At 42.9% G+C, this 13,393-nt stretch overlaps 1 protein-coding gene across 1 annotated transcript in view; it reads left to right on the top strand.

Moving 5' to 3' along the window:
- Nucleotides 1-13,393, top strand: part of itpr2 (inositol 1,4,5-trisphosphate receptor, type 2) — a 189,586-nt gene that overhangs the window by 110,787 nt on the left and 65,406 nt on the right. Inside the window, exons 43-48 of the mRNA XM_039001426.1 lie at nt 3,081-3,191; nt 3,634-3,729; nt 3,845-3,964; nt 5,704-5,829; nt 6,594-6,786; nt 6,901-7,026. Coding sequence (XP_038857354.1) covers nt 3,081-3,191; nt 3,634-3,729; nt 3,845-3,964; nt 5,704-5,829; nt 6,594-6,786; nt 6,901-7,026 — 772 coding nt within the window. The remainder of the gene's footprint in view (nt 1-3,080; nt 3,192-3,633; nt 3,730-3,844; nt 3,965-5,703; nt 5,830-6,593; nt 6,787-6,900; nt 7,027-13,393) is intronic.

Below are 13,393 nucleotides of genomic sequence, written 5' to 3'. Positions count from 1 at the left end.
TCATACGTTGTTTTAGGCAATTTGGCAGTACATCCAACCGGCCTCACAACCGCAAAACACGTGTAACCCCACCAGCCCAGGACCTCCGGGTTCACCTGGGGATCATCTTAGGAGGGAGGGGGGTGCTGCCCTGCCCTTTTTTGGGGGGAAATAAATTCTGATTGGGGTGCCAGGGCCAACCAATCATGTGAAATCAATAGATTAGGGCCTAATGAATTCATTTTACTTCAATTAACTGTAACCCAGTAAAATCTTTAAAATTGTTGCATGTGGCATTTATATATTTGTTCATTAGATGTAATACAAATCCCCAAACTTATTTTTGTGTTATGGTGCTATATAAGCTCCAGAGCTAATTTCGTTAGCATTTTTCCATGTTTTTATAGATTTCAGAAGTTAAAACAAAATTTCTAAAGCAAACATTATCCCTTAGATAATCTTAAGGTTTAGTAATCAGCCATCAGTGACGGAGTTGAGAAGCCTCAGAGTTGACAACAAATACTCAAAACAGACATATTTTTGCCTCTAAAAATAAAAGTTCAATACAAACATTTGTAAAATAGAGAAAATTATTTATTTTAAAATCCCCCGTAAAAACAGTCATTCGATCAGATCTTCCAGTACTCTGGAGTTGACGTTAGACAAAATCTGACGTTGATGTTTAACAGAGTTGACAAAAATTAAATTTTTCTTCATTCAAGTGGTATACAAAGCAGCAATTTTGTTTTTCCTCAGTTGCTTTATGACTGTAAAACCTAATTTAAAGATAAACATTTTTGACATAAAATTCACATCCTGTCTTAATCTACCCGGGTGATAGAGTTGACCGTGTATGGTTGTGACATGGTGATTTTAATATTGTTTGTTTAAATCTATCAAAAGAAGAGAACTTTATAGACAATGAGTGGTCTTGTTGCACTACATGTTAGGAGGACATGAAGAAGGGGTCCTTATGGTATAGCTGACCCTGCTCATTCCTGATTTAATTTAGGATTTTAGACAAATCTGACACTTTAAAAAAAATGTTTTATATACAATAAAGGGAACACTTAAACAACACAATGTAACTCCAAGTCAATCACACTTCTGTGAAAACAAACTGTCCACTTAGGAAGCAACACTGATTGACAATAAATTTCACATGCTGTTGTGCAAATGGAATAGACAACAGGTGGAAATTATAGGCAATTAGCAAGACACCCCCAATAAAGGAGTGGTTCTGCAGGTGGTGACCACAGACCACTTCTCAGTTCCTATGCTTCCTGGCTGATGTTTTGGTCACTTTTGAATGCTGGCGGTGCTTTCACTCTAGTGGTAGCATGAGACGGAGTCTACAACCCACACAAGTGGCTCAGGTAGTGCAGCTCATCCAGGATGGCACATCAATGCGAGCTGTGGCAAGAAGGTTTGCTGTGTCTGTCAGCGTAGTGTCCAGAGCATGGAGGCGCTACCAGGAGACAGGCCAGTACATCAGGAGACGTGGAGGAGGCCGTAGGAGGGCAACAACCCAGCAGCAGGACCGCTACCTCCGCCTTTGTGCAAGGAGGAGCACTGCCAGAGCCCTGCAAAATGACCTCCAGCAGGCCACAAATGTGCATGTGTCTGCTCAAACGGTCAGAAACAGACTCCATGAGGGTGGTATGAGGGCCCGACGTCCACAGGTGGGGGTTGTGCTTACAGCCCAACACCGTGCAGGACGTTTGGCATTTGCCAGAGAACACCAAGATTGGCAAATTCGCCACTGGTGCCCTGTGCTCTTCACAGATGAAAGCAGGTTCACACTGAGCACATGTGACAGACGTGACGGAGTCTGGAGACGCCGTGGAGAACGTTCTGCTGCCTGCAACATCCTCCAGCATGACTGGTTTGGCGGTGGGTCAGTCATGGTGTGGGGTGGCATTTCTTTGGGGGGCCGCACAGCCCTCCATGTGCTCGCCAGAGGTAGCCTGACTGCCATTAGGTACCGAGATGAAATCCTCAGACCCCTTGTGAGACCATATGCTGGTGCGATTGGCCCTGGGTTCCTCCTAATGCAAGACAATGCTAGACCTCATGTGGCTGGAGTGTGTCAGCAGTTCCTGCAAGAGGAAGGCATTGATGCTATGGACTGGCCCGCCCGTTCCCCAGACCTGAATCCAATTGAGCACATCTGGGACATCATGTCTCGCTCCATCCACCAACGCCACGTTGCACCACAGACTGTCCAGGAGTTGGCGGATGCTTTAGTCCAGGTCTGGGAGGAGATCCCTCAGGAAACCATCCGCCACCTCATCAGGAGCATGCCCAGGCGTTGTAGGGAGGTCATACAGGCACGTGGAGGCCACACACACTACTGAGCCTCATTTTGACTTGTTTTAAGGACATTACATCAAAGTTGGATCAGCCTGTAGTGTGGTTTTCCACTTTAATTTTGAGTGTGACTCCAAATCCAGACCTCCATGGGTTGATAAATTTGATTTCCATTGATAATTTTTGTGTGATTTTGTTGTCAGCACATTCAACTATGTAAAGAAAAAAGTATTTAATAAGAATATTTCATTCATTCAGATCTAGGATGTGTTATTTTAGTGTTCCCTTTATTTTTTTGAGCAGTGTATATATTCTTTTAGGAATCACAGTTTTGAGATAAATATTCTTTAAAGTCAGAGAGGACTATTGCAATAAACTACATAAGATCCTTTTTCAGTTAATATTCATTATTGCCAGTTTTTAGCATTTTAAACAGTTATTTGGAGAGTTTGAAATTGGGAACCTTGCTTCGTGCAAGTCCATTTCTGGTCAAAGAGCCGAAATGGAAATGTATAACATTTAAAATATTTGGAACATTCTAAAAACAACTCTTTCCCCGTTATAAAATTGCCCTAAATCTAACTGTTTAGCTCAAATAATGCCACAAAATACAAAATGTCCCCTGCCGTACAAGGATTGTCCCGACTTTCAAGAATCTCTAAGGTTATTGTCGACTTATTGTACCTGGGGTTTTGTCATTGAAACAATCTCTTTAAATCAATGGTGGTTGTTCTCATTTTAAAATTAACTTTTCACTCACTCACTCACTAACTAACCTATTGCTGTCCCAGTCCTGTATAGCCAAGCATGAGTCCAACGGCATCGACATCATCATAGCTCTAATAGTCAACCCCGTCAACCCTTTAGGGAAGCATCGACTGGACCTGGTACTGGAACTCAAGGTTAGCATGCCTCTATACGAGTCCCCTTCTCGTGTTCAGTGGAAGTCAATGGCTGGATAAGCAGCAGAGAAATAGCCAATTATACCTACATGAATATTGTATAGGTATACCATCCAGCCCTATATACACATTCATACTTCACACACAAAGTTATCACTATCAATGACAATCATTTGAGAGTACATTTGTTGTTAAAAGTCCCATTTGTCCTGTGTAGTTATGGCCTTACAATGTGATATCTGCTGAGATGTTAGTGAGGGAGGAATGCACGATTTCTTTCCTCCTTTCTTTCAGAAATGTCTTTCCTCAGTGTAATCTCAGCTATTCATCAGTTCATTCATTACTTTAGAACTGATTTGAAGTCTGTTTCCTCCCGGTAACATAGATGATTGTGTAGTGAGTTAGGATGTGATCGTATTGTGACAGGCTCTCTGTGTGCTAGAACAACGCCTCCAAGCTGCTGCTGGCAATCATGGAGAGTCGCCATGACAGCGAGAATGCTGAGAAGATCCTTTACAAGATGAGGCCCATGGAGCTGGTGAGTGGCTCTCTATATATATATACACACACACACACACACACACACACACACACACACACACACACACACACACACACACACACACACACCGTACTGACAATGTGTGTTCCAGGTGGATGTGATGAAGGAGGCATATGCCCAGGGGCTGGAAAGTGAGGCTGAGGAGAACGCTATAGGAGACCAGATCAAACCTAAAGACGTAGGACACAACATCTATATCCTGGCCCACCAGGTAACACCATGACGTGTGTGTGTGTGTGTGTGTTTTTTTTAACATGCATAATTGAGTGTGTGGGAGAGATTTTGTGCACCATGTATATTCATGCTTTAAAAAGGGCCCAATAAGTACATGTGTCACAGAAAAAAACGGTAATTCACTTATGTGTTACACTCTTACTGCCCCGCCAGGTTAGTCTACTTATTATTTTCTGTAGGTGTCGTTATATAGTCTAGTCTTATGTAATTTCAGTAGGTGATCATGGATGTGACTTTCAATGGAATAGATGGTTCAGTTCCTGTGTTGAGTCATAGTGAAAACCCACACAGAGACGTGTCTCTGTAGAAAGGGTAGACAAGGTCAAGCGCGTTTTTCACTTCTGTCTTTTACTCACAATCGAGCCGAGTGTCAGACAGACAGACAGACGGTATTTCTGCCCCACCAACTGACTGGTTTCATCATGACCACCGAGGTCTCCTGGGCTGGCTGTTTGTACTTCTGAAATAACACGTACACACATGAGCGCGTACAGAAGTTCACACACACACACACACTCCACCCCATTGTATAACCCCACATATGCAAATGAACATACCATAGATACCACACTCCTGCCTCAAGCATTTATATATACACACAACCCAAGAATTTCTTTGTTCCTGTTTATCAGTAAAAGCCACCACACTTCTGAACATCTGCTGTGTCTGACATAGTCAGCTGAGTATCACCCGCATCACAGCTGACAACTGTATCATTTGTCTCCCTCACTGATGTCTATATCACCACAGAAGGAGCAATAGACAGGCAGCCTAATCCATCATTGGATAGAGTGGATAAGTAGTACAGTGTCAACAACAGAGACTTGGAATTGAGCAGATTGGGGAATGATGTCTCCACTTGGTGATTTAATGCAGAATGCCTCACTGAATGGCATCGATCTCTCACTGGTCTGTTTCACTGTAAGGACTGTATCCCTTTACATCTCATGTTTCTCCTTGACAATTAGACCATCTGTGTTACTCTCCCACATTGGCACGTATGGACGTACGTATGCACACACACACACAGACATATCCTCTCAATATACACTGAGTATACAAAACATTAAGAACACCTGCTCTTTCCATGACATAGATTGACCAAGTGAAGCTTCGATCCCTTATTGATGTCACTTGTTAAATCCACTTCAATCATTGTAGATGAAGGGGGAGACATGCTAAAGAAGGGTTTTTAAGCCTTGAGACAATTGAGTCATGGATTTTGTATGAGTACCATTCAGAGGGTGAATGGGCAAGACAAAAGATTTGTGTCTTTGATTGGGTTATGGTAGTAGGTGCCAGGCGCACCGGTTTGTGTCAAGAACTGCAAAGCTGCTGGCTTTTTCACACTCAACAGTTTCTCGTGTGTATCAAGAATGGTCCACCACCCAAAGGACATCCAGCCAACTTGACACAACTGTGAGAAGCATTGGAATCATCCCTGTGGAATGCTTTCAAGACCTTGAAGAGAGTCCCATGCCCTGATGAATTGAGGCTGTTCTGAGGGGAAAAAGGGAGAGGGGGGGGGCGGGTACGCAGCTCAATATTAGGAAGGTGTTCCTAATGTTTGGTATACTCTGTGTGTGTTTTACATTGCTAGACATTTGTTTCGAAGTTACAAACAAATCAGATGATCAAATGGGTGGGGTAACTCAGAGCTGTAATACATACTGAAAGTACTGTGTTGACTGAGTGACTGTACTGTGTGTGTTCCAGCTGGCCAGACACAGTAAGTTCTTGCAGCAGAGCTTGAGGCCGCCAGCGACTGGGCTATTGCTGAGCCATAAAATAGAGGGAGAAGACGCCCTCGGTTACTATGCCAACCACACCGCTCAGATAGAGGTAGGCCTCATCCAGACAGTGTTCATCGCATCCCATTGTCCCAACCCAGCAGGGAATACTGGTTGAAATTACATCATAATGACTGTCTTTCAACCAGTTTTTGCCCTCTGGAAAGCTACAGGCCTCTTTTGCCCTTTTTAAAAAATATATATCTGTTGGTGCTATTAGATAATATATATATATATATACCCCAGAGTATCATATTTTGCTGGCTCTTGTGTGGCTTAATCAGCAATGAATCCAAAGGGGTTATTATGCAATGGTAACAAGCATTCATTGAGATGATGCCAACAGATAACTGGTGGACTGTCTTTGATTGAGTGGTTGTGGTCTGAAAGTCTGCTGTTTGTCCGATTTGATGCTAGAACATGCTATTAGATATACCCCTGAAAGTAGGGATGAGCGGTATCCAGATTTTCATACCTTCATACACTTCCTCACCATAACGAGGCATACGGTATAACCAGCAGTCGTTTTTGTTTGTTTTTATGCACAAAACAAATGTAGGCTAGCTAGTCACATAGCTAGCAAGTTAGTAAACCAAATGCATACAGTAACTGGAGCCTTGAGCTGGAGATAATGTATTTAGCATATCTTAGATAGTTAACTTACACTAATGCTTATAACTGTATCACGCAAGCATCCCAAATCATACCGTCGGCATAATACCTTGATATATGGTATACTGCCCAAGCCTACCTGAAAGTACAACTACTTTTTGTTCTTAGTCTTAGAGGTATCATCATATCATGTTCTTTCTTCAGATTGTGCGTCACGACCGCACAATGGAGCAAATAGTGTTCCCAGTGCCCAACATCTGTGAGTACCTGACAGAGGAGTCCAAGACGCGCGTTTTCACCACCACCGAGAGGGACGACCAAGGCAGCAAGGTCAATGACTTCTTCACGCAGTTCGACGACCTCTACAACGAGATGCGCTGGCAAAAGAAGATACGCAGTAAGAGACCAAGATTTACACTGACAAAACATTCTGTAATCTCTTTCTAAGGTGACATTTCCAGGTTTATTGTGATACACGGGTATTAACCAGATGTCCCCTGTGTCTGTTCAGATAACCTTGCTCTGTTCTGGTTCTCTCGGCACATCTCTCTGTGGGGAAGCATCTCTTTCTACCTGGCAGTGCTGGTCAATGTGGCCGTGGCTCTCTTCTACCCCTTCGGTGACGACGAAGATGAAGGTGAGATTTTCTACTGGCCTACAGCTGGGTCTTATTCATTAGGGCACATGGTTGCCAGTGTTTCCCCTATATTCATTTAGCAGCGACATACAGTTGAAGTTGGAAGTTTACATACACTTAGGTTGGAGTCATTAAAACTTGTTTTTCAACCACTCCACAAATTTCTTGTTAACAAGCTATAGTTTTGGCAAGTCGGTTAGGACATCTACTTTGTGCACGACACAAGTAATTTTTCCAACAATTGTTTACAGACAGATTATTTCAATTATAATTCACTGTATCACAATTCCAGTGGGTCAGAAGTTTACATACACTAAGTTGACTGTGCCTTTAAACAGCTTGGAAAATTCCAGAAAAATGATGTCACGGCTTTAGAAGCTTTTGATAGGCTAATTGACATAATTTGAGTCAATTGGAGGTGTACATGTGGATGTATTTCAAAGCCTACCTTCAAACTCAGTGCCTCTTTGCTTGACATCATGGGAAAATCAAAAGAAATCAGCCAAGACCGCAGAGACCTCCACAAGTCTGGTTCATCCTTGGGAGCAATTTCTAAATGCCTGAAGGTACCACGTTCATCTGTACAAACAATAGTACGCAAGTATAAACACCATGGGACCACGCAGCCGTCATACCGCTCAGAAAGGAGACGCGTTCTGTCTCCTAGAAATGAACGTACTTTGGTGCGAAAAGTGCAAATCAATACCAGAACAACAGCAAAGGACCTTGTGAAGATGCTGGAGGAAACAGGTACAAAAGTATCTATATCCACAGTAAAATGAGTCCTATATCGACATAACCTGAAAGGCCACTCAGCAAGGAAGAAGCCACTGCTCCGAAACCGCCACAATAAAGCCAGACTACAGTTTGCATCTGCAGATGGGGACAAAGATCGTACTTCTTGGAAAAATGTCCTCTGGTCTGATGAAACAAAAATAGAACTGTTTGGCCATAATGCCCATTGTTATGTTTGGAGGGAAAAGGGGGAGATTTGCAAGCCGAAGAACACCATCCCAACCGCGAATCACGGGGGTGGCAGCATCATGTTGTGGGGGTGCTTTGCTGCAGGAGGGACTGGTGCACTTCACAAAATAGATGGTTTCATGAGGAAGGACAATTATGTGGATATATTGAAGCAACATCTCAAGACATCATTCGGGAAGTTAAAGCTTGGTCGCAAATGGGTCTTCCAAATGGACAATGACACCAAACATACTTCCAAAGTTGTGGCAAAATGGCTTAAGGGCCACTCCAATACCTTGACTTTGTTGTCATCATAAAGCCCTGACCTCAATCCTATAGAAAAGTGTGGGCAGAACTGAAAAAGTGTGCGTGAGCAAGGAGGCCTACAAACCTGACTCATTTACACCAGCTCTGTCAGGAGGAATGGGCCAAAATTCACCCAACTTATTTTGGGGAGCTTGTGGAAGGCTACCCAAAACGTTTGATCCAAGTTAAACAATTTAAAGGCAATGCTACCAAATACTAATTGAGTGTATGTAAACTTCTGAACCACTGGGAAAGTGATAAAAGAAATAAAAGCTGAAATAAATCATTCTCTCTACTATTATTCTGACATTTCACATTCTTAAAATAAAGTGGTGATCCTAACTGACCTAAGACAGGCAATTTTTACTTTGATTAAATGTCAGGAATTGTGAAAAACTGAGTTTAAATGTATTTGACTAAGGTATATGTAAACTTCTGACTTCAACTATGTGTGTGTATGTATGTATGTATGTATGTATGTATGTATGTATGTATGTATGTATATATGATATTAGTGTGTATATAAATATATATATATATACACCCACACACACGGTATACATATAAACTCAACAAAAAAAGAAACGTCCTCTCGCTGTCAACTGCGTTTATTTTTTTTTGCAAACTTAACTTGTAAATATTTTTATGAACTCAACAAGATTCAATAACTGAGACATAAACTGAACAAGTTCCACAGACATGTGACTAACAGAAATGGAATAATGTGTCCCTGAACAAGGGAGGGGGGGGGGGTCAAAATCAAAATGAACAGTTAGTATCTGGTGTGAGCACCAGCTGCATTAAGTATTGCAGTGCATCTCCTCCTCATGGAGAGCATCTCCTCCTCCAGTTCTTGCTGTGAGATGTTACCCCACTCTTCCACCAAGGCACCTGCAAGTTCCCTGACATTTCTGGGGGGAATGGCCCTACCCCTCACCCTTCGATCCAACAGGTCCCAGACGTGCTCAATGGGATTGAGATCCGGGCTCTTCACTGGCCATGGCAGAACACTGACATTCCTGACACAGAATGAGCAGTATGGCTGGTGGCATTGTCAGGATTAGCTTGCAAGAAGGGTACCACATGAGGGAGGAGGATGTCTTCCCTGTAACACACAGCATTGAGATTGCCTGCATTGACGACAAGCTCAGTCCAGTGATGCTGTAACACAGTACAGGCTCCAGAGTACAGGCCTCCTTCGATGATAAACGTGAATCCGACCATCACCCCGGTTAGACAAAACCGCGACTCGTCAGTGAAGAGACCACTTTTTGCCAGCCCTGTCTGGTCCAGTGACGTTGTTGCCGGTGATGTCTGGTGAGGACCTGCCTTACAACAGGCCTACAAGCCCTCAGTCCAGCCTCTCTCAGCCTATTGTGGACAGTCTGAGCACTGATGGAGGGATTGTGCGTTCCTGGTGTTACTCGGGCAGTTGTTGTTGCCATCCTGTACCTGTCTCACAGGTGTGATGCTCGGATGTACCGATCCTGTGCAGGTGTTGTTACACGTGGTCTGCCACTGTGAGGACGATCAGCTGTCCGTCCTGTCTCCCTGTAGCGCTGTCTTAGACGTCTCACAGTACGGACATTGCAAGTTATTGCCCTGGCCACATCTGCAGTCCTCATGCCTCCTTGTAGCATGCCTAAGGCATTTTCACGCAGATGAGCAGGGACCCTGGGCATCTTTCTTTTGGTGTTTTTCAGAGTTCGTAGAAAGGCCTCTTTAGTGTCCTAAGTTTTCATAACTGTGACCTTAATTGCCTACCGTCTGTAAATTGTTAGTGTCTTAACTTCTTCTGGCTGCAAGCCCGAAGCCGGGCACAATATGACAACAGCCAGCTCAAGTGCAGGGCGTGAAATTCAAAATATATTTTTTAGAAATATTTAACTTTCACACATTAACAAGTCCAATACAGCATTTGAAAGATAAACATCTTGTGAATCCAGCCAACATGTCCGATTTTTAGAATGTTTTACAGCGAAAACACCACGTATATTTATGTTAGCTCACCACCAAATACAAAAAAGGACAGACATTTTTCACAGCACAGGTAGCATGCACAAAACCAACCTAACTAACCAAGAACCAACCAAACTAACCAAGAAACAACTTCATCAGATGACAGTCTTATAACATGTTATTCAATAAATCAATGTTTTGTTCGAAAAATTTGCATATTTGAGCTATAAATCCGTTTTACATTGCAGCTACCATCACAGCTACCGTCAGAAATGGCACCGAAGCAGCCAGAGTAATTACAGACACCAACGTCAAATACCTAAATACTCATCATAAAACATTTCTGAAAAATACATGGTGTACAGCAAATGAAAGACAGGCATCTTGTGATTCCAGCCAATATTTCCGATTTCTTAAGTGTTTTACAGCGAAAACACAATATAGCATTATATTAGCTTACCACAATAGCCAGAAACACAAGCCATTCCCCAGCAGCAAAAGTTAGCGATCGTAACAAACCAGCAAAAGATATATAATTTTTGACTAACCTTGATAAGCTTCATCAGATGACAGTCCTATAACATCAGGTTATACATACACTTATGTTTTGTTCCAAAATGTGCATATTTAGAGCTGAAATCAGTGGTTATACATTGTGCTAACGTAGCATCTTTTTCCCACAACGTCCGGATATTTTTCTGACACTCACATATTCTGACCAAATAACTATTCATAAACATAACTAAAAAATACATGTTGTATAGGAAATGATAGATACACTAGTTCTTAATGCAATCGCCGTGTTAGAATTCGAAAAATAACTTCATTACGATATGCAGTTTACGTTATGGCGAGAGCGTGCCCAAAACCTGGCCGCAAACTACTAGTTCACATGTACGACAGATATATGAAATAACATCATAAAATGGGTCCTACTTTTGCTGATCTTCCATCAGAATGTTGTACAAGGGGTCCTTTGTCCAGAACAATCGTTGTTTGGATTTAGAATGTCCTCTTCTCCAGTCAATTAGTACGGAAAGCTAGCAAAGTGGCGCGAAGCTCTCCTTCCTGAACATACGCAGACAAAGCAACACGCCTAACGTCCCGAAAAAATTTCAATAATCTATTAAAACTATATTGAAAAAACATACTTTACGATGATATTGTCACATGTATCAAATGAAATCAAAGCCGGAGATATTAGTCGTCTATAACGACAGCTGTACAGAAGGCAAAACCAGGTCCCTTCACGCGCTCTCCAGAAAACAGGAAACTGGTGACACGTCATACAAAGAGCTTTTATTCGACCCCAGATCAAGTTATACACTCCATTTCTTCTCTCACTGCCTGTCGACATCTAGTGGAAGACGTATGAAGTGCATGTATACTGATATATATCAAAGACATTTATAGGCAGGCCCTAGAACAGAGCATCGATTTCAGATTTTCCACTTCCTGTCAGGATGTTTGCTGCAAAATGAGTTCTGTTTTACTCACAGATATAATTCAAACGGTTTTAGAAACTAGAGAGTGTTTTCTATCCAATAGTAATAATAATATTCATATTGTACGAGCAAGAATTGAGTACGAGGCCGTTTGAAATGGGCACCTTTTATCCGGCTACTCAATACTGCCCCTGCAGCCCAAACAGGTTAACAACCACTCCACAGGTGCATGTTTATTAATTGTTTATGGTTAATTGAACAAGCATGGGAAACAGTGTTTAAACCATTTACAATGAAGATCTGTGAAGTTATTTGGATTTTTACGAATTATCTTTGAAAGACAGGGTCCTGAAAAAGGGACATTTCTTTTTTTGCTGAGTTTGAGGTCCCACAGAGCAAAAACCAAGCAATGAGGTCGAAGGAATTGTCCGTAGAGCTCCGAGACAGGATTGTGTCCGCACAGATCTGGGGAAGGGTACAAAAACATTTCTGCAGCATTGAAGGTCCCCAAGAACACAGTGGCCTCCATCATTCTTAAATGGAAGAAGTTTGGAAACCCAGAGACTGTTCCTAGAGCTGGCCGCCCAGCCATACTTAGCAATCGGGGGAGAAAGGCCTTGTTCAGGGAGGTGACCAAGAACCCAATGGTCACTCCGACAGCCAATCCAGAGTTCCTCTGTGGAGATGATAGAACCTTCCAGAAGGACAACCATCTCTGCAGCATTCTACCAATCAGGCCTTTATGTTAGAGTGGCCAGATGGAAGCCACTCTTCAGTAAAAGGCACATGACAAGAGTTTTCCAAAAGGCACCTAAAGGACTCTCAGACCATGAGAAACAAAATTCTCTGGTCTGATGAAACCAAGATTGAGCTCTTCGGCCTGAATGCCAAGTGTCACGTCTGTTTTTCAGTGGCAGGGAATAGGAGACGATTCAGGATAGAGGGAAAGCTGAACGGAGCAAAGTAAAGACAGATCAGCTCCAGTGTGTGTCCTGGACCACAGACTGGGGAGAAGGTTCACCTTCCAACAGGACAAAGAACCTAAGAACACAGCCAAGACAACGCAGGAGTGGCTTCGGGACAAGTCCCTGAATGTCCTTGAGTGGCCAGCCAGAGCCCAGACTTGAACCCGATCGAACATCTCTTGATCGATCTGAAAATAGCTGTGCAGCAATGCTTCCCATCCAACCTGACAGTTTGAGATGATCTGCCGAGAAGAATGGGAGAAACTCCCCAAATTCATGTTTTCCAAGCTTGTAACGTCATACCAAAGAGGATGGGAATTAGAAAGAGGCGCTGAGAAAGAGGTCCTGGCAGTGAAGTGGGCTCTAGAAAGCCTGAAATACTACCTGCTAGGGCGCCACTCATCAGTGACCATGCTCCACTCACCTGGATGCATAAGGCTAAAGAGAAGAACGACCTGGTGATGCGGGGTTTTTTGAGTCTCCAACCGTTTTACTTTGGCTTAAAACACAGATCACGGAAGAAAATGGGAAATGTGGATGGGTTATCCCGCATGCATGCCTAATTTGCTTCGGTATCCCGACCTAGGGGGTTGAAGCTACAGGGGAGATGTGTTGCAAAGAAGGGGGGGTGAGTGATAAATGGCAGAACTAATAAACGGGCTTTGCCCTCTCACTAAAATGGCCACCCCGACCAGAACTACAGATCACAAAATGTCTGACCGCCAAGAA

This window comes from Salvelinus namaycush, chromosome 9 (genome assembly GCF_016432855.1).
Source record: "Salvelinus namaycush isolate Seneca chromosome 9, SaNama_1.0, whole genome shotgun sequence".
NCBI lineage: Eukaryota > Metazoa > Chordata > Actinopteri > Salmoniformes > Salmonidae > Salvelinus > Salvelinus namaycush.
This window is presented reverse-complemented; position numbering and strand designations above follow the sequence as displayed.